At 45.9% G+C, this 27,500-nt stretch overlaps 2 protein-coding genes across 2 annotated transcripts in view; both read left to right on the plus strand.

Moving 5' to 3' along the window:
- Window positions 1-5,659, plus strand: part of anapc2 (anaphase promoting complex subunit 2) — a 12,309-nt gene extending 6,650 nt beyond the window's left edge. Inside the window, 5 exon segments of the mRNA XM_080528846.1 lie at window positions 1,563-1,748; window positions 1,750-1,836; window positions 2,561-2,693; window positions 3,506-3,747; window positions 5,192-5,659. Coding sequence (XP_080384972.1) covers window positions 1,563-1,748; window positions 1,750-1,836; window positions 2,561-2,693; window positions 3,506-3,747; window positions 5,192-5,404 — 861 coding nt within the window. The 3' untranslated portion in view covers window positions 5,405-5,659.
- Window positions 5,660-6,447: 788 nt separating this feature from the next.
- npr2 (natriuretic peptide receptor 2) overlaps window positions 6,448-27,500 on the plus strand; it is a 44,510-nt gene continuing 23,457 nt past the window's right edge. The window contains exons 1-7 of the mRNA XM_080528845.1: window positions 6,448-7,395; window positions 12,928-13,109; window positions 16,230-16,343; window positions 17,621-17,756; window positions 18,359-18,453; window positions 21,550-21,688; window positions 22,900-22,984. Coding sequence (XP_080384971.1) covers window positions 6,675-7,395; window positions 12,928-13,109; window positions 16,230-16,343; window positions 17,621-17,756; window positions 18,359-18,453; window positions 21,550-21,688; window positions 22,900-22,984 — 1,472 coding nt within the window. The 5' untranslated portion in view covers window positions 6,448-6,674. The remainder of the gene's footprint in view (window positions 7,396-12,927; window positions 13,110-16,229; window positions 16,344-17,620; window positions 17,757-18,358; window positions 18,454-21,549; window positions 21,689-22,899; window positions 22,985-27,500) is intronic.

The raw sequence follows: 27,500 nt of genomic DNA on the forward strand, positions 1-27,500 counted from the left end.
ACAAGACGGGCTCCAAGCGGCGGTCCTCTGACATCATCAGCCTGCTGGTCAGCATCTACGGCAGTAAGGAGATCTTCATCAACGAGTACAGAACCGTCCTGGCCGACCGCCTGCTGCTCACACTCAACTACAACACAGCCAGGTACACACACACACACGCACACACGCACACACGCACACACACACACACAAACACACACACACACACACACACACGCACACACACGCAGACACACACACACACACACACACACGCACACACACAAAAATGCACGAATGCATGTGCACATACACACACAAACGCACATGCATGCACGCACACATACACACACACGAACGGACATACATACACATACGAACGCATGTGCACGCACACACACACACACACACACACAGAGAGACACACATCCACACATCATATATATATCATCTTTCTCGGGGACTGCAAACTCATTAAAGAGCCTTTGAATCTACAGTTAAAGGGATAGTTCACTATGTTACACCTAAGCACAGTAGTGGTAGTCTGGAGGTAGTGAAGCTGTGTGTGTGTGTGTGTGTGTCTGTGTCTGTGTCTGTGTCTGTCTGTCTCTGTGTGTGTGTGTGTGTGTGTGTGTGTGTGTGTGTGTGTGTGTGTGTGTGTGTGTGTGTGTGTGTGTGTGTGTGTGTGTGTGTGTGTGGAGGTAGTGGAGCTGACACCATGTTGTGCGTCTGCAGGGAGATCCGTAACGTGGAGCTGCTGAAGCTGAGGTTCGGGGAGTCCCACATGCACTTCTGTGAGGTCATGCTGAAGGTATGAGACTTATCCCACCAATGACAACATCACTTTCTAGATCATGTGACAACCTGTGACCACTGATCACAGGGTTCCCACGGGGTCCTTGAAATCCTTGAAAGTTTGTGAATTGAGGAAAAAAATCAAGGTCTTAAATGTGTTTGAAAATGACATGGGTCATCGAAAGTGCTTGAATTCCTCTCTCTCCCTCTCTCTCTCTCTCTCTCTCTCTCTCTCTAAAAAAAACATTTTTTACTTAGCCTTTACCTAGCAAACACAATCTGATTGATTAACAAAATGAAGCCTTTTCAAGGTCATCTGTGGCACTCAATGAGGGCATTTACAGAGAGGCCATGGACACAGTCTCATCCTCTCTTTTCCTCTCACTTACACTTTTGGTCTCTCTGTCTCTCTCCCCCCCCACTCTCTGTCTCTCTCTCTCTCCCCTCCCTCTCTCTCTCCCTCTGTCTCTCTCCCCCTCCTCTCTTTGTCTCTCTCTCTCCCCCCCTCTGTCTCTCTGTCTCTCTGTCTCTCCCTCCCTCTCCCCCCCCCCTCTCTTCCCCCTCTGTCTCTCTCTCTCTCTCTCTCTGCCTGTCTCTGCCTCCCTCTCTCCCCCCTCTCTCTGTCTGTCTCTCTCTCTCTGTCTGTCTCCCTCTGCCTCTCTCTCTGCCTGTCTCTGCCTCCCTCTCTCCCCCCTCTCTCTGTCTGTCTCTCTCTCTCTGTCTGTCTCCCTCTGCCTCTCTCTTTCCCTCCCTCTCTCCCCCCCCCCCCCCCCCCCCCCTCTCTCCAGGACGTGGCAGACTCGCGGCGCATCAACACCAACATCCGGGAGGAGGAGTCGAGGGCAGCGGGGGAGGAGTCGAAGGCGGCAGGGGGGGGGGAGGAGTCGAAGGCGGCGGGGGGGGAGGAGCCAATGGCGGGCGTGGAGGAGCCCCCCCTGGCCCTGTCGGCCATGATCCTGTCCTCTGAGTTCTGGCCCCCCCCTGAAGGAGGAGAAGCTGGAGCTGCCGCCGCTGGCCTCCCAGGCCATGGAGGCCTACACACACCGCTACGAGAAGCTGAAGGTAGGTTGTTGGTTCAATTCCCCCTCCACCCACCTCAGGAGGGTATTGGTTTTGATTCCCCCTCCTCCACCCCAGGAGGGTATTGGTTTTGATTCCCCCTCCTCCACCCCAGGAGGTCGTTGGTTCGATCCCCCTCCTCCACCCGAGGAGGTTGTTGGTTTGATCCCCCTCCTCCACCCACCCCAGGAGGTTGTTGGTTTTGATTCCCCCTCCACCCACCCCAGGAGGTCGTTGGTTCGATTCCCCCCTCCACTCCAGGAGGTCGTTGGTTCGATCCCCCTCCTCCACCCCAGGAGGTCGTTGGTTTCGATCCCCCCCTCCACCCCAGAAGGGAGCCGGAGGTGAGCTTCTGTGGCTCAGTTGGTAGGGCATTGCGCTAACAACGCTTAGGTTGTGGGTTTCACTGGGACCATATATACTGAAAAATGTATGCACTCAAAGGTGCCACTACCACTGCCGTTGTGCCATTGAGCAAGGCACCCCATAACCCCTAACTGCTCCATTCCAGGGGTGCCGACTGTGGCTGACCCAGAGCTCTCACGAGTCTCGAACTTGCGACCTCTGACCTCTGCCGACACATGTGACCGTCTCCTCCGATACCCGATGTTAACCAGCGACGCTATCGAAAAGCTAGCGATCGGACAACGAGGGTAGATGGGGGGGGTATTTGATGTTTAGGAGTGAGTTTCACCATCTCAACTCTGTTCCACCTCCCTCCCTGCAGGCCATGAGGACCCTGAGCTGGAAGCCCCACCTGGGCTCCGTCACCCTGGACGTGGAGCTGGGCTACAGGACCCTCAGCGACCTCACCGTGTCCCCCATCCACGCTGCCATCATCCTGCACTTCCAGGACAAGAGTCAGTACTCAAGCAGCACCTGCCAGCCAGGCTGTGTGTGTGTGTGTGTGTGTGTGTAGTGTGGGGGTGGGGGTGTGTGTGTGTGTGTGTGTGGTGTGTGTGGTGTGTGTGGTGTGTGTGGTGTGTGTGGTGTGTGTGTGGTGTGTGTGGTGTGTGTGGGTGGGGGTGGGTGGGGGTGGGTGTGTGGGTGTGTGGGTGTGTGTGTGGGTGTGTGTGTGGGTGTGTGGGTGTGTGTGTGGCAGACTCAGACTCTGTGACTCAGACATCTCTCTGCCAGCTGTCTGTCCTTCAACAGAACACATGACATGTGGTATTGCCAGAGTCATTGACAGGGAATGTCACTGAGAATGTTTCCAGTCGCTCATCAAAGTCAAAGTCAGCTTTATTGTCAATCCAATATATGTACAGACATACAGAGGGCTGAAATTGCGTTTCCCTCTCATCCACGGTGCATAGCAAACAAAAACAATAAATAACTATATAATACGACAAGATTAAAAATATACAAAATGACAAATATACAAAAAATAATAGATAAAAGATTTTAAATGTGCGGTACAATGTACAGGGGTGGAATACAATATGAACAATGACAGTGCAATATTGGTAATTGGCTCAGTAATAAAGTAAAGACAACAGATCATAGAAGTAACTGAGATTCATATATACCAACTTCTCTAACCATCTCCTACTCGGTGTGTGTGTGTGTGTGTGTGTGTGTGTGTGTGTGTCTGTCTGTGTGTGTGTGTGTGTGTGTGTGTGTGTGTGTGTATGTGTGTATGTGTCTGTGTCTCTCTCTTCCTCTCCTGAAGGCTCGTGGACTCTGGAGGAGCTGAGCGGCGTCCTGGGTGTCCCACAGGAAATGGTGCGCAGGAAGTTGCTGCTGTGGCAGCAGCAGGGGGTGCTGCGGGAGGAGGCGGGGGGCCGCTACTCCGTGGTGGAGACGGGCTCGTCCAAGGAGAGGCCGGAGAGGGGCGTGATGCTGATCGACAGCGACGAGGAGGGCGACTCCAACACCACCACGCAGCTGGAGCAGAGGGAGGAGAAGCTACAGGTGCAGGACACACACACACACACACACACACATACACACACACACACACACTAGGGCTGCACGATTAATCGATTTTAAATCGAAATCGCGATTTGAAATGATGCGATTAGCTAATCGCAAAGCCTGCGATTTGCCTGCGAATTATTTATTTATTTATTTTTTTATTATTTTTTTGCCATTTAGCAGACGCTTTTTTAATCCAAAGCGATTTACAATTACGAATTACAGGGACATTCCCCCTGGAGTAACTGAGGGCTAAGTGCCTTACTCAAGGGCACACTAGTAGTGGTGTGGTTTCAGGCGGGATTTGAACTCACAACCTTCCGATCACAAGTCCAACTCACTATGTGTTTCTCAACCCTCTCCTCGGGGCGCCCCAGCCGCTCCACATATTTGATCTGTTCCACCACCAGCACACCTGATTCAACTAATCAAGTCCAAAGGGTTGGATTTGATTGCTTTGGACTTGATTAGTTGAATCAGGTGTGCTGGTGGTGGAACAGATCAAATATGTGGAGCGGCTGGGGCGCCCCGAGGAGAGGGTTGAGAAACACCACTACCCGTATGGGATACGTCATACAGTCGGATTCAACGTCAATGAACGTCCAAAAAAAAAGACACTTGTTGAGAGAAACAAAATGGTGTTGCTGTTTAAAAAAAACATAAATAAATATGTTGTCCCAATTCATATATTTTAAGTTCTCATCCTTGCATTAGAATTAGAGCAGTTAATAGTTTGATGGTATCATGTGGTAATGCTCTCTGAAAATAGGTGATAGATAGATTCATCCAATCACCTGCCAAGTATTTTTTGAAAGTACCTGCCCTTTTCCAAACAGCTTCCAATTAAGCTTTCCTAGATGGTTGTGTGAAACAAACCACCTGAGTCAGGTTAGTAATGCTCCATCACATGTTTTAATCTGAAGCTTGATTTTAAAGCAACCCAACTTTAAAGCAACCCAATGTAAGTTTAGTTCTTTCACTCGTAGCTCGGGCTGTGGGGGTGCTAGAGGAGGGAGCCTCTAAGTCCCCTGAAGACGTACAAACAAACTGCACGTTGATACAACCTTCCTAGCCGGAGATATGGCCACACTTTACAAAAACTCCCTTTTTTTTTTTTTTTTTTTTGCTATTTAAAAAAATAATAATCGCAAATTAATCGCAATCGCGATATCTGTCCCCAAATCGTGCAGCCCTAACACACACACACACATACACACACACACACATACACACACACGTACACATACACATACACATACACACACACACACACACACACTCACCTCTCTCTCACCCCTCTCTCTCTGTCTCTCTCTCACCTCCTTCACTCTCTCTCCCTCTCTCTGTATGAACATCCTATCAAAACCCAGTATCTTCCTACCATGTGATGGTCTAGTCTAACTGTGTCTGTGTCTGTGTGTCTGTGTCTTTGTGTGTGTAGCTGTTCTGGGCCTACATCCAGGCCATGCTGACCAACCTGGAGAACATGACTCTGGAGCGCATCCACACCATGCTCCGGATGTTCGTTGCCACGGGACCCGTCGTCACAGAGATGGACGTCAGCGAGCTGCAGGCCTTCCTGCAGAGAAAGGTGATGGAACACCAGCTCATCTACTCCGGGGACGTCTACAGACTGCCCAAGTCCTCCAACTGATGATGGACAGAAGAGGGAGAGGAGAAGAAAGAAAAAGGAGAAGAGAACAGAGAGAGAGAGAGAGAGAGAGAGAGAGAGAGAGAGAGAGAGAGAGGTAGTAAGGTTGTGAAGAACTTTTGCCTTGTTTGTAGCCATGCCTTGAGTGTAACTTTGAGGTTCCCCTTTTAATAACAGAACAATAATATTTTTTAACATATAATGCATCAGCATTCATGTTGTTCATCTGATTTTGTATATATGCCAAGAGTTGTCAAGCAACTGACCTGAAGAGGTTTGTATCTCCTGACCTCTAGTGGATGATTGTCGAATGAGACTCGAATTTCATCCACCACTGTCAATGGTGTTTCAACATCTGAGTTGAATATCCTACTGTTGTGTAAATACTTGCAAAGGTCAATAAACATGGAGTTGAGCTCAATCCAGCTCAAAATTGCGTCATCTCGATCATTTCCTAAGCAGCAACATTGTAAGACATGAAACTGGTTGATATTATCTACTAACTTATCTGCCACATACTCTTGTGCTTGAACATGTCCCAGAGCCACATGTATAGTAGAGTGTAACATTATCCATAGAACTATCTAGGAAGGAACTTCTTAAATAAGTGAATTGTGTGGGAACCTTTTTTTTCGTTGTTTAACCCTGGTCTCTGAGACCCACCAGGTGTGCAGACTTTCGTTCCAACTCAGTGCTAACACACCTGGTTAAAACGGCTTGGCTGAATCAGGTTAATCTGCACCGGGCTGGAACAAAACACCATAGACGGCTGTACATAGCCTACAAGGTGGGCAGAGACCGTTATTTGGAGAGTTGGAGTTTTTATGCGGCAGGCAGGGGGCGCCTCGTGCCTGTCTCTAGCGCCTGTGATATATGACGTGTGGGGGGCAGTACTGAAGGTTGCTCTGATTTAAGTTCCAGTCATCTGGATGGATGTTATCACACTCAGGAGGGGGGGAGTGAAGGAACATCAGTCCGAGAATCGCACCGAAGTGAATGACGCAGACCCCTCTCCGGTGGAGAACACTCCGGTTGGAGAACACGAGTAGTACCCTTACACAGCGTTCTAGAGGAGAACTAACAGCACAAATGGATTTCCTATCCATAATCCATTTCATTTTCTATAGACTAAGTTGCTTTTTCTAGAGAGAAACATATGGTTCGGTTTCAGGACACTCGTAGTCGCCTTACCGCTCTCCAGGTGAACTCTCGGACTCTCACTGGGTCCGTCTCCTTGGATTTCTTTTCAACTTTATAAGAACTTGAAATCATCATGGGATACAAAGGGGAACTTGGATACTGTTTCTTCTTGGTGGCGTTGACTTCTTTCTCCTCGATACCCAGGTGTCGGACCGAGTCGGGAACTAATAACATCACGGTGGCGGTGATGCTTCCCGACAACTATCACAAGTACCCCTGGGCATTACCGCGGGTGTTCCCCGCCATCCTCATGGCGCACCGGGACCTCCAAGATCCGAAGAAGTACGGACTCCTCCAAGGACACTCGATTAACATCTTAAACTTCAGCACGGAGGACCAGACCGGCGTTTGCGCGGAGAACAAGGCGCAGATCATCGCGGTGGACACCAAACTGTACAACAAGCCGGACGCTTTCTTCGGACCCGGGTGCGTGTACTCGGTGGCGTCCGTGGGGAGGTTCGCGTCTCACTGGAAGCTCCCGCTGATCACGGCGGGCGGGCCGGCGTACGGCTTCGATAAGGGAGACGAGTACAAGACCATCGTGCGCACGGGTCCCACCACCACCAAACTGGGGGACTTCGCGAACATCCTGCACGCGCACTTCAACTGGACCTCCCGGGCCGTGCTGATCTTCCACGACATGAAGCAGGACGACCGGAACCACTACTTCCTCTCCGAGGGGATATACGTGGTCCTGCGGGAGGAGAACGTCACCGTGGAAGCCTTGCCCTACCAAGACGCGCCGAACTTCGACTCCAAAGAGATCATCACCTTCATGAAGGACCAGGGCAGAAGTGAGTAACGTGTCGCTGCCTCCACACGTGCAGTGTGCTGGGTTATGGTGCCATGGCAGTACTCTGTTGAAATATCATGACGTTAGAATTATAAGGTTCTATCTCCATTTTTGTCAAAATTGAGTTTTTTACATAATCTGATCCATTAGGTGTTTATTAATGCCCGTATGGTGTTATTTTTAAAATGTTTACATTTTTTTAGTTAGTAATTCATAAAATACAAAGGTTCCATCTCACAAAACATAATGGAATGTAAACACTTTGACGCTCAATATCTCTGAACTGCCCTAAACGGAGATATAACCTTCTCATTCTAAACGGAGATAGAACCTTATCATTCTAAACGGAGATAGAACCTTCTCATTCTAAGCTCACGAGTACTCTGTTGAAATATGTAACCCGATGAAGACCGTTATCATGCCATGGGTTCGAGAGTAATTACACTAAATCATGTGTTATTTAGTAGAAGAAGGCATGGGCCTGACATATAAATTAAATGTAGACCTATTTGCATTATCATTAGGCTACAATAGGCAACATAATTTTGCATATGAGTTGCTTAGTTATCGTGGAATAGTTGTACAAACAATTACTATTAAAAACATATTTCCATCACATGCTTACAGAGGTAGAAAGTAACGATTTTTTTTTACGCACAGACAATATTGATTATTTATGGTTTAAATCAATTTGGTTTATTGCTGCCATGCTGTGGTGTTTGTGTGTGTGTATGTATGTGTGTGTGTGTGTGTGTGTGTGTGTGTGTGTGTGTGTGTGTGTGTCTGTGCGTGTGCGCGCGTGCGTGTCGGGTTTATTTCTCTCTGTTTTTACAGGTGGTCCTCGTGCTTTTATCATCTTGAAATTATTGGTGTTACATAGTTGTCAAGGCCGCGATATGATGGTATCAAAGCCTTATTATGTTACAGATTTCATGTCTGCTAGGTTTTGTTTTGTATTTTCACGGCTCATTCTGCTCCAAATATTGTCTAGTTCGAAATCACATCGTAATAACTGCTACTTTTCCTCATAGTATATGTTATTATGGGTTTTTTAAATACTGTAGACAAGTGTCATTACATTCCCCCAAAATCCCAAACGGTTTGAGTAATGAGTAATTAATCCAACACTCTTTGTAATTAGCGCCGCAATCTTGTAACTGTGCCAAAGCAGCTGCAGCAGAGACTGGTGAGGCCTAGGGGCCAGAGACTGGTGAGGCCTAGGGGCCAAACGCCTCCACGGTTAGAACCTACTGCTCCTAGTACCCCACAGGAGGCTGGTCACAGGGATGGGCGTTGGAAATGGAAAAATAATTGTTTTAATTCGGTTAAAACATCCTCCTTGCCATCAGTGTATTTATTAGCGTAGTTAGTAATGAATACGTATGTGTGTGTGAGAGAGAGAGTGAGAGAGAGAGTGAGAGCGAGAGAAACAGAGAGAGAAAGAGAGGGAGAGACAGAATGAGAGAGAGAGAAAGAGAAAGAGACAGAGAGGGAGATAGTCTCTATATGGAATGTGATGAGGCCAGGTGAGAGTGTTGTTTGGCAGATTAGACCTACATCATATCCCTCATCAGATGGAAGCAAATCCAAGATTGAACATTTGCCAAAACCGTCTTGTTTTTCCACCATACAAGTCTGTCATCAACTCACACAGTTCTGTCTGTATTGATCCGGAGAACTCTATTATTTCTGCTAGATATCATATAGCTTGTCTGTCATATGGAAACGTGTGTGATTCCTGCAATTATCTCCCAGTCGACATAGACATAATAGTTGCCTCAGTGAAACGATCATCGCACCCTTGTTCCAATAAAACATGATTTATTGATCAAACCCCCACTGACAGGAGTTAGAGTGTTGAAACTGCAGATTAAAATAGCAAAGCCCAAATGAAGAACATTTGATGCAACAAATGTCAACATAACCTAGAAATCCTTGAGCAATCTCCTGAATTTGGGAAGTAGTGTGTGTGTGTGTGTGTGTGTGTGTGTGTGTGTGTGTGTGTGTGTGTGTGTGTGTGTGTGTGTGTGTGAGTGCGTGTGTGTGTGTGTGTGTGTGCGTGTGTGTGTGTGTGTGTGTGTGTGTGTGCATGCGTGCATGTGTGTGTGTGTGTGTGTGTGTGTGTGTGCGTGTGTGTGTGTATGTGTGCATGTGTGTGTGTGTGTGTGTGTGTGTGTGTGCATGCGTGCATGTGTGTGTGTGTGTTTGTGTGTGTGTGTGTGTGTGTGTGTGCAGAAATGGCGTAGAAAGGCTCTGTTTCTGATGCTCTTTGTTAAGTTGATTCAGGTGCCTCTGGAAGAACGAACTGAACTTATTCACATAATCCGTGAAGATAGTGGATTGTTCTCAAAACACAAAACACGACTCTCGTCTACCACAAGAGAAATGTTATTGTTGGCCCCAGCGCTCGTATTTATTATGAGTTGAGAGTGCTGCTCAGAGATATCAATACAGAGTGTCTAGTTGGCATTAACCAACAAGGCCAAATCGGACTGTCTGTCTTGTCAGTCAGGAATGTTCAGTGTTCAGCCGTGCTTAATGAAACAGGGCTTTTAAGCTTTCTCTTTAATGCACCGAAAAACTATTTCTCCAGCAGTAAGATTAACAAACACTGCGATAACCGCTGGTACATGGTGTTTCACCGGTCGGATTGTGTCAGGAACAGGCCTTCTGAGGGCTGCCAAACCTCTCTCCCACCAGCCTCTGCGCTGAGTTACGACCCTCTGTGGTGGGGTGGGGGTCAGGGGAGCTAATGGTTTAGTCAGGGCTTGTCCAGGCTCGGAGCTGGGGGGCTCCACATTCCGTTCAGTTGTATCTTTGCGTGGAGAGATCAACGGCAGATACCACCGCGGTGTGTCAGCTCCCACCTGCACTCCTCTAACCCTAACCCTCTCTTCAGGTTCACATCATGAACAACAAAGCAGAGAATTGATTGAATTTTGTCCGTCTGATTTAGTCGGTTTTCGCCGGTTTTAAATGTGTATTTATTTACCTACGGTGGCACCGCAAAACTGTTTCAATGTTAAATACTGCTGGAGTTCATGACTGGTCCTTCTTTTTTTAGTTTGAGTTGAAATAGCCTGCTGTTAGAGTTGAAAAACTAAATGGATCTCGATTGACAAACCCCCACAGGAGCTTAAGAAGGCCTTTGTTGATGTAAAGATCAGTGGTAGAAGAGGTCCTATCTCCACACAGTTATTACCTGAAATTGACAAATAGGAAAAAAATAGATTCTGTGGACCACAATTATGTTTTCAAAATCTCCCAGCAGGTTGCTGTGGAGCATTATCACTGTACCATGGCAACCACTGGTGGGGTTTCGAAAACGTAATTGTAGTCTGACAAAGGAATCTTTTTAAATGTATTATTATGTCAAATTTGAGGCAGGTAATAATTGTGTGAAGATATGACTTTTCTGCTTGAATAGGAGAATTCTGCACGCTTGTGTGAGTGTTTGTAGCAGACTTGAGTGGCTTCTGTGATTGCTAACGCTCAGGTAGACCTAACGTGAGTCCGCAGGCTGTACAGAGAGAAAGTGTATTCACTGTAATCCTCTCAGCATGCGTCCCAGCAAGTGTGAGGTAGCTGGACTTGGTGTGACTGACTCATTTCAGAGTTCTTCATGGAAATGAAGTGAGTTGTTTGTACAAGTCCAGAGTCCCTGAGCGAGAGAACACATACCCCAGTACATCATGAAGGCGTCCCTGCTTTCATCATGAGTCATAAAACCACTTCTAACAGATCACAACATTACACAACAACACAATGGTCTAATCCTAGTCACAATGTTCCATGTTGTGTGAGTGTGAGTGAGTGTGTGTGTGTGTGTGTGTGTGTGTGTGTCTGTTTGTGGTCGGCTGTAAAAACATTACATTACACAAAATACACACAGTGAAATTCAAGGTGGTTTCTTAAAAAACAAGCAATTTAGAAAAACGTGTTTATTGGTTTTCTTTTAAATGTCTCACCTGGAAAAAGACTAAAGATTCTGACTGAAATGTATTCATCATGTACAGTATGGTGTGTACTCAAGGGCCTAGTTCATTAGGAACAGTTACATTAGGGTGATTCGTTAAACAACCAATATTTTGTTCAGTAAACAGTGTGTGTGTGTGTGTGTGTGTGTGTGCGTGCGTGTATGCGTGCGTGCGCATGCGCATGCGTGTGTGTGAGAGAGAGAGAGAGAGAGAGATAGCACAACTCTGTAGTTTGAAACCCCGAGGTCGTTCGTTCGTTCTGTCGGTCGGTCGGTTGGTCCCTCGGTCGTTCGTTCGCCATTTCGTAACAATCCCATCTGATGTCCTTGTCGTATGAAGTTCAGCCCCCTGGTTCGTCCACCCATATTACTTCTTCTTGTACAACACAGGAGGAGGAGGAGGAGGAGGAGGAGGAGGACTTTCTCTCTTTTTCTCTGCCTTTTTGTACATTTGTGTTGGAGGCCGTCCAGGAGACAGCAGGACTACTTGGCGTGGCGTGCGGAGAGCTATGTTGGAAGAGATGAGGGTTGGGGTCTGAGTGGCGGTCGGGGCCGGGGCCGGCTTTGGTCTCACACTTGAGGAAATGTCTGCTAACCGGGAGGACGGCCTCGCCGCTGGCAGCTCGCAGCCCGACATAGGCGGCGAATGGAAATAAGCAGACAGACAGGCAGGCAGACAGACAGGCAGACAGACAGACAGACAGACAGGCAGACAGACAGGCAGGCCAGGCGGGCAGGCAGGCAGGCAGGCAGGCAGGCAGACAGACAGACAGGCAGGCAGGCAGACAGGCAGGCAGGCAGGCAGGCAGGCAGACAGACCAGGCAGACAGACAGACAGACAGACAGACAGACAGACAGACAGGCAGGCAGGCAGGCAGACAGGCAGACATACCAGACAGGCAGACAGACAGGCAGGCAGGCAGACAGACAGAAGACAGACATACATGCCCTGAGAGTAGACTGCATGGAAACAGAATAGGATTGAATTATGCAGGCAGGTGTACAGTGTGTATACATATACAGACACACAGAGAGAGACACACACGCACACACACACACACACACACACACACACACACACACTAAACAGTACACATTGTGCACATTCCTTTACACACCCCCACCCTTGCCTTATCTCGTAGCTCTCATCAAAGAGCATCAAATTACAGAATAAATAGATATCGCAGACAGATTCAACAGTCAAAGCACTATCAAGAAAAATGACTTTATAATTCAAAACACACCAATAAGTAACCTTTATAATTCAAACACACTAATGAATGCCTTCATAATTCAAACACACTAATAAGTAACCTCTATAATTCAAACACACCAATAAGTAACCTTTATAATTCAAAAACAACAATACGTAACCTTTATCATTCAAACACAACATTAAGTAACCTTTATAATTCAAACACAACCATAAGTAAGTAACCTTTACAATTCAAACACAATAATAAGTAACCTTTATATCATATTATTAATAATGAAAACTAATGTGCACCAATCAGTAACCTCGATGCTCTGTTCTTGTTTACTTCTGCTCTCGTCCAGTTGTGTACATCTGCGGTCCCCTGCACACGTTCCTGAGCATCATGAAGCTGTTCCAGACCGAGATCTCGGACCCGGAGAACTACGCCATCTTCTACCTGGACGTGTTCGCTGAGAGCCTGACGGAGCGCAGACCCTGGAAGAACACAGACAGCCAGTGGTTGGACCCGCTGAAGGTCTTCAAGGTACGCTGACTGGCTGCACGACACAAACAGACACAGACACAGAAAACATTGACCCTCATTGATCCCTCTCACTCCCAGTCATCGCATTCGATTCCTTTAATTCATCACAGAGACGTTTTTGAGTAATTGTGTCCAAATACTCTGTGAATTAGTCGGTGGTTGAGCTGTCAGTGTTCTCTCTCCCCTCCGTCCTGGGTAATTGGAAGCAGACAGGGTTAGGCTAACGGGTCTGAAGCTGCCATTTGGCTCGTGAAATGGATGTCTCTCGCAGAGGAAATTCAATTCGAAGCCTCTCCTTCGTGTACGCATCACCGGTCTGTCCATCAACCAGATTCTTTCATATCACTCTGTTCCAACTGAACCCAGTACCGGAGAGAGAGCGCAGACAGAGTTCACTGCTAGACCCATCAGGAAGAGTTCACCAAGTGCACTGAAGTCTTTCTACTTTGGGTAAACAATAAATAAGCGATTCTCTGAACCAGGGTTTTACCAGAAGATTCCGCAGGCTTAACCCTAACCCATAGAGATAGTGTACCAAAAAAAAAGTTTTGAGGTACCGTAGTAGGCATGTCGGCTAGATTAGGCATGTTGGCTACACAGCTTGGGCCGATTTTCGGTTCACTGACCCAAAACCTATGGAACAAGTTTGTTCTCCTAACCAACCTATAGAACGAGCTTGTTCTATCAAATTAATTAATTAATTAATTAATTTTGCCATTTAGCAGACGCCTTTATCCAAAGCGACTTACAAATACTAATTACAGGGACATTCCCCCTGGAGTAACTGAGGGCTAAGTGCCTTACTCAAGGGCACACTAGTAGTGGTGTGGTTTCAGGCGGGATTTGAACTCACAACCTTCCGATCACAAGTCCAACTCACTATCCACTAGACCACCACTAACCAACCTATAGAACAAGTTTGTTCTCCTAACCAACCTATAGAACAAGTTTGTTCTATTAACCAACCTATAGAACAAGTTTGTTCTCCTAACCAACCTATAGAACAAGTTTGTTCTATTAACCAACCTATAGAACAAGTTTGTTCTATTAACCAGCCTATAGAACAAGCTTTTTCTCCTCACCAACCCAAACATACACAGGCTATCTCACTGATTTGCTAGTAAGGACCTTACCATTGATTGTTATAATGATCTCTGTCCCTGCAAATTGCCAGCGGAAATTGAAAAGTGCAAACCGATAAAGCTTTTATGATAATCACTGATAAATGTAAACAGAGGCAGCTCAATGACGCGTACCCGAAGCAAATGTCATAATCGCTTCGTCTCGGCAGGCAATAATCCATCTGGTCACCACCCCCCGGATGTAGTTAATGAAGGAGAGAAGATGTGTTTTATGTGTGTTTGTGAGAGTGTGTGCGTGTGTGAGAGAGAGAGAGAGAGAGAGAGAGAGAGAGAGAGAGAGAGAGAGAGAGAGAGAGTGTGTGTGTGTGAGAGAGAAATCAGGACGTGTGTGAGAGAGAGAGAGTGAGAGCGAGAGAGAGAGAGGGTGTGTGTGTGTGTGTGAGAGAGAGAGAGAGAGAGAGAGAGAGAGAGAGTGTGTGTGTGTGTGTGTGTGTGTGTGTGTGTGTGTGTGTGTGTGTGTGTGTGTGTGTGACAATGCATATTTCAGTAGAAAGCCACTCAGCGTAATCCTGCATATTAATGTGTTTGGTGAAATAAGCGAGTGCCTCATCTTCCAATTTTGGCTTTTAAATGTCAAATGTCAATCTCAACTACCGTCGTTGTAATTGTTGTCCCTTATTAGTGGACAGTGGATTCTGTACAGCTACTTATGTGAAATGCCTCTGCAAATGGCTTTAGATTAGTGAGAAGAAGTTACAAAGATTAATATTATGATGGACTTGAAAGAGGTGTCTTCTTCTTCTTTAAGTGGTGGAAATGATTGTCTGCTCTTTTCGTAATTACTGGCATTTGTAAAGTGTTGCAATAAAGCAGGACGTTGAAGCTAGATAGATGGAGATAGTGGGCGCAGGTATTCATAGATACAAAGAAACATATGACTATATTGTTATTATGTTTATTATTGCTATATCAAATGCAAACAATTCAGACATACAAATACAGTAGACACTTCAAGTTGGAGTCCTGTGTTAGTGAACTACTTGTAACCTTTGTTGGGGGAAAAAAATATTTTGGCCCCCTTCTCGTGATTATAAAACATCTTAATTTGACTGCAGGCTGCGGCATGTTTTATGGCAACACATCGCTCATAGATGGTTGATCGCTTGTGGAAGTTAGTTGTGGGTTTGTGATTATTACTGTGTTCATTGCGTTTAACTAAATATGTGTCGTATCAGTCATATCAGAGCTCTGTGGAAGTCAGTCACATGATGACTGTTGATCAAAACTTTGGCAGAAACAGTATTTTTCCGTCCAAACACATAACCAAACAACATGCTTCATAGTCACCGCTCCTGTGGTGTTATTCCAATGTGTGACCAGTGGTACGGATCGAACATTCCGGATTACACACACACACACACACACACACACACACACACACACACACACACACACACACACATACACATACACATACACACACATACACACACACTCACACACACACACACACACACACACACATACACATACACACACACACACACACACACACACACACACACACAAACACTATACTGTACTGTTACCACAGTGGCTCTTCCAAATGTGACTTAACCTTTGGAATTTTCCTCTATCCATGACCTTTTTTTATTGGAAGAGTAATTGGAGCATTACCATATAAAAAAAACAAAACATGTTTTTAGGGCATTTCTGCTCTATTGGGATAGGGACAGTTGAGATTGACAGGAAGGATGGGTGAGAGAGAGCATTTTAAAGGTTAATTATGAATGGCGTTGCAGTTCTTAAGATCATAATCGGCTTTTCATTCTAATATTTTGATTGCTAAAATGGCGTTCGGTTTAAATCCTTTCTGTATGTTGTTTCCATTTCTACTTTATGTCTAACGTATTATGGCATTATTAACCCAGTTAGGAGATCATTAAAACACTGTCATATTCAGTTCATCTTCATGATTATATTATGGTATTTCAAGTAATTCTCTAGTTTCTCATTGTTATCTCTGTCTCTCTCCCAGTCTGTATTTGTCATCACCTACAGGGAACCCGACAACCCTGAGTACAAAGACTTTCAGAAGGAGCTCCATGCTCGAGCCTTGAAGGACTTTGATGTGACTATAGAACCGTCCCTGGTAAGTTGTTTGAAGACCCTGCCACATCTCAGCATTGTGACCTCGCAATGTTTGTTGTGCAGAACAGATTTCATTTTCACCTACCTTTGATAGGATTTTCTACAGTAGAAACACAAAAACACTGATTTGAAATGCCTGAAATATCTTTCAAATCATGCCAAGCGGGCTCAATGATGCGTCTAGGCTTACAGTATGGCTATAAAATTAAAACTAATAATCTGAGGTACTTCATATCATGTTTTTTTTATATAATGTTCTTATATCACTGCTTGCACTTCTTGGTTAGATGCTAAAACTGCATTTCGTTGTCTGGTAAACTTGCACTCTGCAATGACAATAATGTTGAATCTAATCCAATCTAATGTACTGTTGTAAAATAAATAATTTATGCATGGTGATTAATGCTCTAGCTTTCTTTCATCCATTAAGAGTTTGACTCCTTCTCTTTTTATGATTTGATTTATGGCGTTTTTTGGCGCCCTGGCTGGGCTCAGACAGATCCAAGAATAGAGACTGTGAACAGAGCCGTGCCCAGAGGGGTCAAGGTAGACTCCCAGAGAGTCCCAGAGAGACAGGGAGCCTCGGCCCTCCCTTTAAATAACGTTCACTCAACAGTAAACAAACAGTCTGTGAATAGAGGTGGCGAATAGAAGTTAACACTTATTAGGTATTTGTTTTGTTTTTCTCTGTGGATTTGGTGACAAACATCTGTCTTGGCGTTTCATCGTCTTTCAGAGCTTTGGCCTTTCCCCAGAGTCAGCATTAGTCACCCCCTCGTAATGCGCAACTATGTTTGACATGTGTGGACTCAAACATAGCGATATTTGGCGATTCCATACGTGTAGGTACAGTATAAGGCGTTTCCTAGGAAACGCAGTATGTGTCTTTAAGAGACACCGACGCGAACGTAAACACATCATTTACATTTACATTTTTGGCATTTAGCAGACGCCTTATTCCAAAGCGACTTACAATCAATACATTTGAATACATTTGAATACTAAGCTATATACATCATAACTCGTCTTTTAATTTCACCTCGACTACCGTACTGTCTGATGGACACATCAAAAAAAGTTTAAATTTCATTTCTTTATTTTATTTTTTATTCATTTATTTACAGTAGAGAAACTGTACAGGGAGGTCGTGGGGATGAAGAGGTCTTTAGGAGGGACAGTTAAGATGAAGCCTTAACAGCTAAGATTTGGCTTGAGTCCACACTCAAACACTCAAACATGTACCGCACTACATAAAGATCTCCGTCGCTCCTCTTCCAGATGGACTTCATCGCTGGATGCTTCTACGACGGCTTTGTGCTGTACGCCAAGGCTCTGCAGGAGACGCTGACGGGCGGGGGCTCCCAGAACGACGGCATCAACATCACTCAGAGGATGCAGAACCGCAGGATCTGGGGTCAGTAGTGCATTCAGAACCCTCGTTCATGCAACGGAGGAGGTTTGGAGTCACACTCTAGAGATGAGGGAGTTCTGTCTAAGACATGGGAACTCTAGTTATGAGGTAGTCTTGTCTGAGACATAGGAACTCTAGTTATGAGATAGTCTTGTCTGAGACATAGGAACTCTAGTAGTGAGGTAGTCCTGTCTGAGACATAGGAACTCTAGTAGTGAGGTAGTTCTGTCTGAGACATGCAGATAAATGCAGGTGTCGCCCTCGGACCTTGAGGATGTCTCCTTGGCTTAATGGTAGACGCTTGTGTCTTCCACATGGACGACCCGGGTTTCGAACTCTGTCTGTCACATAGACATCCAGTAGATGACTGGCGTTATTTTCAGACAGGGCGTGTAAATATTCCCCCTTCAGGAAATCAGTTTATGTGCAGATATTCAAACCAGAGTGTTGCATGAGCTCCAGCTTTATATGCCTTCCCGGCAAACGGAATGAGACTGTAAAGTTAAGACAGTAAATCAGACAGGAAATGGACGCAGCGTCATTTTCTGCATGATATTCTTTTATGTGACAGAGCCCTGAATGTGAATGTTCTCTGTGTGTCTCAGGGGTCACGGGACTAGTCACCACAGACAAGAACAACGCTAGGAACACCGACTTCAACCTGTGGGCGATGACCGACCAGGAGTCTGGAGAGTACGGGGTGAGTGACCCGGGGTCAGCTGTGGCTCAGGAGGTAGAGCCGGCGTCTAATGATCGCGTTCGGTGGTTCGATCCCCGGCTCCTCCTCCTGTCCACGTGTCGAGGTGTCCTTGGGGAAGACAATGAACCCCAAATTGCTCCCTCCCAATGAGCAATGAGGCGCCGCCTTGCATGGTAGCTTGATGTGTGAATGGGTGAATGAGAGGCCGTTGTAAAGCGCTTTGGATAAAGGCGCTATATAAGTGCAGTCCATTTAGCCCTCTACAGGATATAGTTTTAGATACGGTGACCTTTGACTCCAAATTCATCTTAGTTTCTGCTAAGTACAGTAGATAAAAGCATAATTTCATCAGAATTTCACTGCAAACTATGTGAAGCTTTGGTAGCTGTAGCAGAGAGGTCACTTCCAGAAAAAAAAAACATAACTTGAAATTTTGTTTTTCAGTTTTTGTTTTCTGGCAAGTGAACTTTACAGTCGCCATTATGAGATCATGATCGCTATTTACTGTTCTAAGGGGACCAATAGTTTAAAAACGTTACACAATACATTTGCTGCTCATTTGCCATGGGACTGTAATAAACAATTATTTTATACTGTCTGTATAAGCTGTGATCATAAAACGCACCCAGAATCCACTGTGGTACCAGATTAGCCAATGGTGGTCACTGTTACTCACACAGATCTGAGAGGTGGTTGGCTGAATGTTGCTAAACTGTGTATTGGATGATTGCTGAGGGAAACTCATGGCAGCTGAGGTGCACATGCTCATGTCCAGTCATGAGTAATGAATAAGTAGGTAATAACCAGTAGATGTGTTTTCACTCCAGGGTTCCAGCGCTGGTCTTAAAAAAGCCTTAAAGTCAAAAATCCACCAATCCAATTTACAAGGCCTAAAAAGGTCTCACATTTCAGTTATTCGGTCTAAAAATGAGGTGTTCGGTCTTAAAAATTAGATCCTGCAAGGACTTCAGTCCGACCACATCTATTTACGTGGAAATTAATCAAGCTGGAACCAAAAAAGCTCAGGACAGTATTAACGTGTGTTCTTCGATTCGGAGTTTACATCTTTGTTAATTAAAGTACATTTTAAATGATTCCACATTTGTGATGAGGGATGCAGAACTGTCCTACTTTTAGAGCATATTATTGTTTAATTATTGACACTTGCCAGAATCTTCTTAAGAATATTTTTAAGCTCGGAAAAAAAAAAGCTTTGTTGTCAAAAATCCATTGGTATTCTTTATGATTTATAAACATTTTAATGATATATTATGATTTTCAATTGTTTTCAAATGTAAACTCAGAGACAGTGAGTAATCGCAATGACTGAAAGGCGTTCTCTCTCAGCATCAGTCTAATTCAGTCCACATGTCACAGATGCTGTAATTACTGTAAGAAGAATTTGTCTTCGAAATTCTTCTCCACATCGTGAGTTATGCCTTGGAGTTTAGAACCCAAGTGCTTTTGTATGACCGTCGGTGTGATTAAAAGCAAATGTTCAGCACCATGCATCATGGTGCTCCGGCTATTAAGGTTTTTCTCTGAGGTATTCTGGGGGTCCTGATTGCTTAATGATATGCTGTGTAAAACCTCCACTGAGACGCCAATGGCGCCTGGCTTTCATTTCTCATTGGTTCTGAAATGATCGATTCACGTCCGGGATTGGCTAGACCAGAGCCTAGTCCACTGATATCTGGTCTCCTGAGGTTTCCTGGTTTTCGCTGGTTCAAAAGTAAAGATCTAACCCCAGCAGACGCTGCAGCGGTCGACTGGACATCCTGTTCCACAACAAAACCTGCGTTGTTTTTATGGTGGTCTCCGGGGGGGCGGGCTGACCCTCAGGGGCGTCTTTGCGAGGACGTTTGTCTGGCAGAGATGACCTTACATGTCCGCCTGGACCTCCACAAGGAGGTCACGACTAAACAGACATTCTCCAGCCCTTAGTTAGAGACACAGGGGTCATGTTTCACAATGCCCCTCTGTGACATGGGGAACTATTGACAGGCCAGGCAGATGCCACAGCATCAAACAATAAGGCTGAATGCTGAAAGGCCACTGTTTAATTAATTAATTAATTTTGCCATTTAGCAGACGCCTTTATCCAAAGCGACTTACAATTACGAATTACAGGGACATTCCCCCTGGAGTAACTGAGGGCTAAGTGCCTTACTCAAGGGCACACTAGTAGTGGTGTGGTTTCAGGCGGGATTTGAACTCACAACCTTCCGATCACAAGTCCAACTCACTATCCACTAGACCACCACTACCCCCCTGTTTCTCCTACAACCTTAACAAGTGTTGTCCCCTGTCGCTCAGTTGGCAGAGCATGGTGCTGACAATGCCATAGGTTGGGGGTTTGATTCCCGCTGGGACCATATATACTGATTTACGCACTCACTGCGATGTAAGTCGCGTCCAGCTAAAAGCGTCAGTTAAATGGCGTATATTATTATTAACAAACCGGGTTGAAGTCAACCGGGTTGAAGTCAACACCACCCTTGTCTTTGCCTTGGACGTTAATGGATGTGAACCTTAAGACGTCTTTTAGTCAGACAATGGACAAGGAGGTTTTCTGCTCAAGGCCAAACACCTTTTTTTCTTTATTCACTCTTGGCCTTGCATGTGGTGGAATTTATTTTCTTTTTTTCCATAATAGATTAGATTCAACCTTTTTGTCATTGTACAGAGAAATGTAATTTTTGCTCTCGGCAGAACGGCAGTGGTAGGCGCCTTAAGATGATGCCAGCAACCCTCCAGTCACCAGCTCACGACCGGCTCACATCCAGCGACCTACCGATTGCTAGCCTGCCTCTCTGACCTCTAGGCTAGCTGCCCTCTAGGCTACCTAGGCCACCTGTGTCCCATAATGCATTGCTTTGAATTAACCCAGGGTCTAATTTGCATAATACTGTGAGACTACCTTTATATTTGAACAGAGAGAGAAAAGCTGTCTCATTATGATTGTGTAACAACACTCATGCCTGTTCATCGCTCACTGAATGTAAAATGTGGCTCTGGGAATTCTCCCCAACAGGCTTCAGTAATAAACCGAAACGTTTTTTCGTTCTCTCTGTGTTGTTTGTTTGTTTGTTTTAGATTGTGGCTCATTACAACGGGACCAACAAAGAGATCATATGGTCGTCGACGGAGAAGATCCATTGGCCCAGCGGGGGCCCGCCTCTGGACAACCCTCCCTGCGTCTTCCCCTCCTCAGATGACCCGTCCTGTATCGACGGTAGGGAAGTAGGGAATGCCGTTCCTCTGTGCTAGGCTAGCTAGCGCCGTGCAACATCTGCCATCGTCACTTAAGCCAAAACCCCCGAGGGAGATCCTCAGAGGCGTTTACAGGAGGAGTGTGTGGTGGTGATACATGAGAATACAGAAATCTGATACCACGAACATGCCTATCCTCTTCTTTGTTCAATCTGAAAAGATTCCTCTAGCACGAGGACGACTGCCAATGGCCCCTGGCCCAAGCATAGATTACTTCTTTCCTGCTATGACTGGTGGCTGGATGATTCACTTACTTACTGAGTGAAATGTGTTTGTTGTAAGTGGCTTTGGATAAAGGCGTCTGCTAAATGCCAAAGATGTGAAATGTAAAACACGTCGTCTACCCTCTTTTTTGTTCAGTCTGATTCTATGAACACACCTATTTTCTTTGTTCAATCTGATACTTCAATCTGAACATGCCGATCCTCCGTCCTCTTTGTTCATGCTGTTGTGGTGAAGCTGGGCTCTTCATACGCACATGGGTAGACATTCCTAAAAATAGATCCATTTGGATCAGGAAACCATAACCACACAGTTTCAATAACACAAATTATAATGCTGAAAAAAATCATGAATTTTGTTAATCAGCAGTAATCAGGCAGTCTATTGTAATTAGGTGCCATCGTACTGTATCTATAAATAATGAGTGGGAGACGAGGATAAGCAGCAATCTCTTCTACAAGTGGAAGCCATTTAGGAACAATTATCTCAGTCGAGAGTCTGGATGTCGCCAGTCCTGCCGAGTGCTGTGAGGGGAGGGACAGGCCTGGCGTACGGTCGGTCTGTTGGTTAGAGATAGAGGTTAGAGGCTAGGAAGGACTTAATTACTGTCGGCAGAATTTCAATTAAAGGAAATTGTCACAGGGTCAATTAAAGGGGAGTGCTTGAATAAATCACATATAGAAACATAACAGAAGCGAATGTGAATACCTGTTCAAGAGGCTACGAGTTTGAGTTAAATTCTGTACGGTAGTATAATCCAGCATATTTTAAGGATTCATAAGGATTGCTAAAAATGTTACTGATGAATTGTGTTTCTGTAAAGTGCCGCCGAATAGCTGTAGGCTCCACACAATCTCGTCTTCTCAGGAAAAGCAGAACAATAGTTTGGAAAGCGCTGTTTTTTTCTAAGGAATGTATAAGGTGAACCTTGATGTGTTTCTTCTATCCCAGCTCATCTTCCGGTCCTGGGTATCGTGGCGGTTGGATCCGGTTTGGCTCTCATCATTTTTGGAATCTCCAGTTTCCTCATTTACAGGTGAGTTTGTTGTTGTTCTTACTTTTGTTCTAAAAACGGAATAAACATCATTTCATCTTTGAGAGAGAGAGGGAAAGAGAGAGGGGGAGAGAGAGACGGGGAGAGGGAGAGAGATGGAGAGAGAGAGACGGGGAGAGGGAGAGAGATGGAGAGAGAGAGAAAGAGAGAGAGAGAGATGGAGAGAGAGAGAGAGAGAGAGAGAGAGAGGGAGAGAGAGACGGGGAGAGGGAGAGAGATGGAGAGAGAGAGAAAGAGAGAGAGAGAGATGGAGAGAGAGAGAGAGAGAGAGGGAGAGAGAGAGACGGGGAGAGGGAGAGAGATGGAGAGAGAGAGAAAGAGAGAGAGAGAGATGGAGAGAGAGAGATGGAGCGAGAGAGAGAGAGGGAGAGACAGATGGAGAGAGAGGGGGAGAGACCGAGAGAGAAAGACAGAGAGAGAGACGGAGAGAGAGACAGAGAGAGAGAGAGAGAGAGAGAGAGAGAGACGGGGAGAGAGAGAGAGAGAGACAGAGAGAGAGACAGAGAGAGAGAGAGAGAGAGAGATGGAGAGAGAGAGATGGAGAGAGAGAGAGAGAGAGAGAGAGACAGATGGAGAGAGAGGGGGAGAGACCGAGAGAGAAAGACAGAGAGAGAGACGGAGAGAGAGGGAGAGAGGGAGAGAGAGAGAGAGAGGGAGGGAGAGAGAGAGAGAGAGAGTTGGAGGAGCTGACGTGTTTCAAAGAGGATTTATGGGGAGCACAACTATAGGTGCCAGTGTGGAATTTACATGATTGTTGCCAGGGCAACAGCTCAGCAGGTGACGGTTTTAAAGCAGAGGAGAAGTACGTCCGTTGCCAAGGCAAACTGGGATGCCTGGCCTAAATAGTTGAACGCCTGCGTGGCTACGCTCACATAATAATCATTAACACGTTCCTTTGTTATTCTACGACAATGCCTTTAGACGGTGGACCTTTGCCTGGACTTCCCTAGCATTCTGACCTACACCATATAGGGTTGAAGTGAGCTGAAGTGAACTAGTAAGTTCTAGTTGAATGGAATTGGTTGTTTTTTTTATTGCGGCGGTTGGAAACGGAAACACCCTCTTGCGCTTGTGTATGTGCTGGATAAAAATAATTGTCACTCGCTTCTTGCTTCCCTGTCTTCCTACTTAGTATAGCATACATTTTGTGGGCATACACACACATACACACACTGTAATGTTAATCTGTAGGCCCTATTCACTGTCAACCCGATGGTATTGATGATAGTGTTTCAGGAGGAACAGGTGGCTGATTCACTTTGATGATGGTTGATTAGGTCTCACACCACATCATTAAACGGACTATTGGGTCTCATGCTGATTATGCAGATAGTTGATTATGTCTCACACCATATCATTTTAATGGACTATCGGGCTTCTGCTGCAGTAATTGTCCATCCATTGTCACCCACAAATCTGTATAATTAGTTAACTAGAGTTAAAAATTAGGAATTAGGAAACAGAGACCAATTTACTGTGAGTTAAAATACCCTTTCTGTTCAAATATTGTAAGATGATAAATCTTTAAAAGCCTGATACATTGTACAGTGTCACAAAAAGAAAAATACTACTATTTCGATTGCGGTTTTAGATAAAGCTATGATTGGTCTGGTTTGGCGTTAAAACCGTTGTCTCCATTGTGCACAGACACATTTTTCACTTAGACGTCGCCATCAATCATGTGCTTCTCTTTCATGTGTGTCCCCACACAGAACTCGATTGATTTAATATTTAGCCTCCCAGATGGTCAGCATTGCTTTTTAATGAAGACTGACTCAGTGTTGACGTTGGTCTGCAGCAGTCTGAGCTGGGAGGATGTACAGAGACCACGCTCTGTCGTTTTTGTAGTCCAGGGTTGGTCCATTGGTCTGAACTGTGAGGGAGGTTGGTCTGCAGCTGTGAAGGATTTTAATCTGAACTGTGAGGGAGGTTTAGTCTGAACTGTGAGGGAGGTTGGTCTGCAGCTGTGAAGGAATTTAGTCTGAACTGTGAGGGAGGTTGGTCTGCATCGGTCTGCAGCTGTGAGGGAGGTGGTCTGCACTGTGAGGGAGGTGGTCTGCAGCTGTGAGGGAGGTGGTCTGCACTGTGAGGGAGGTGGTCTGCACTGTGAGGGAGGTGGTCTGCACTGTGAGGGAGGTGGTCTGCACTGTGAGGGAGGTGGTCTGCACTGTGAGGGAGGTGGTCTGAACTGTGAGGGAGGTGGTCTGAACTGTGAGGGAGATGGTCTGCACTGTGAGGGAGGTGGTCTGAACTGTGAGGGAGGTGGTCTGAACTGTGAGGGAGGTGGTCTGAACTGTGAGGGAGATGGTCTGCACTGTGAGGGAGGTGGTCTGAACTGTGAGGGAGGTGGTCTGAACTGTGAGGGAGGTGGTCTGCACTGTGAGGGAGGTGGTCTGAACTGTGAGGGAGATGGTCTGAACTGTGAGGGAGGTGGTCTGCACTGTGAGGGAGGTGGTCTGCACTGTGAGGGAGGTGGTCTGAACTGTGAGGGAGGTGGTCTGCACTGTGAGGGAGGTTGGTCTGCACTGTGAGGGAGGTGGTCTGAACTGTGAGGGAGGTGGTCTGCACTGTGAGGGAGGTTGGTCTGCACTGTGAGGGAGGTGGTCTGCACTGTGAGGGAGGTTGGTCTGCACTGTGAGGGAGGTGGTCTGCACTGTGAGGGAGGTTGGTCTGAACTGTGAGGGAGGTGGTCTGCACTGTGAGGGAGGTTGGTCTGCACTGTGAGGGAGGTGGTCTGCACTGTGAGGGAGGTTGGTCTGAACTGTGAGGGAGGTGGTCTGCACTGTGAGGGAGGTGGTCTGTACTGTGAGGGAGATGGTCTGAACTGTGAGGAAGGTTGGTCTGCACTGTGAGGGAGGTGGTCTGAACTGTGAGGGAGGTTGGTCTGCACTGTGAGGGAGGTGGTCTGCACTGTGAGGGAGGTTGGTCTGCATCAGTCTGAACTGTGAGGGAGGTTGGTCTGCACTGTGAGGGAGGTTGGTCTGCACTGTGAGGGAGGTGGTCTGCACTGTGAGGGAGGTGGTCAGCACTGTGAGGGAGGTTGGTCTGCACTGTGAGGGAGGTTGGTCTGCATCAGTCTGAACTGTGAGGGAGGTTGGTCTGGAGCAGTCTGAGCTGTGAGGGGACGTTGAACAGAGCCCGTGCTCTGTAGTTTTTAGTGCAGGGTTGGTCCAGAGAAGGTATTCACATATGGGATTTATGAAACAATAGCCCCACTGTGGAGCCCCACACTTTGGTACTCTGGCTGCCAGGAGGCCTCCAAACGAGGGTCTTTAAATAGAAAAATACTCATTTTTTTGGGAAAGAGAGAGAATTGGTTTAATGGTGTTTCCTGCCCCGAAAGGTTGCACGCTGCCGCTGCCCCCCTACTCCTCAGCGATGATGTGACATTTCCATTCTTGAACACACATCGGCGTGAAACCGACACAATTGGAGAAACGATTCTCATCCTGTTGTTATTCAAAGCATAGCTGACCAAAGACATAATAGTATTAGGCTTAATTCCGTAGTTCTAATGTTAAAGGCAATACAGTGTTTGTCTGTGGCTTTTCCCAAACTGAATCTATAGAACACTCTTCCAGTCAGTACAGGAGTTACTACGTAGCCCAGGAGTCATTTTAATGGGCAGCAACTCCTGAAAACAGAACCATCCAAAAAACGAGTTGCTGTTGTTGCACAAACTCTCCCAAGTGCAGGGAGATGACAAAACTCTGGATAAACTTTAGCTTCAGCTCCCCAACGTGAAGAAGACACCGCAGAGGTTTTCGGGGTATTTGACTTCAGAATGAGCTCTGGAGAAACAAATAATAGAGGCCCTTCTGGGGCCAACTAGGGTGGCTCAGTAGAGGGGTAAAATCCACCAATATGCAAACGCTGCAGTAATCCACAGCGCCCATCTGGAAGTGCTTTACACCTTTTAGATTGCCCTGGAATGTGTGGGCTTCACTCTGTTTTTTTTTTTTGGTTCACTTCACTTCTCTTTTTTTCCCCCTTTTTTTTTAATGTATCAAACTAATAACGATTTCCCACTCGAAACTGCTCATCTTCTTGATTTTTGCAAAACATGGGACGTTTTCGCAGGAAATCACAGATTGTTGAGTAACAGCCGGTCCTGTGAGATCTGCACCAGATGTGTTGATTCACTTGGATAGCGTTTTTTTTTTCTCTCCCCCACTCCACATCTCAGAGTGACTGCCAGTTAGACTTGTGTTTAAAAATAACACCAGAAAAAAAAGTCAAAGACATCAGTGACCTGAAAATATGAATTTCCATACTGTACGTTTTCCTAAATTGGATTTCCGGTATTTAAAATGAGTGTGTGTCTGGTTATTTGCAGTTTCATCAACATTTGTGAAAGTATTGCGTCAATATTCACTTTTTACTGAACTTATTTGCTATTTTTCCACCAGCACACCAAATTGTAGGTGTCGGTGTGAAACATTCAACAACTAACAACTTACAGCCTCCCGGGAAATACCATTGATAAAGATTAATATCT

Source organism: Nansenia antarctica (genome assembly GCF_963989245.1).
Source record: "Nansenia antarctica genome assembly, chromosome: 4".
NCBI lineage: Eukaryota > Metazoa > Chordata > Actinopteri > Argentiniformes > Microstomatidae > Nansenia > Nansenia antarctica.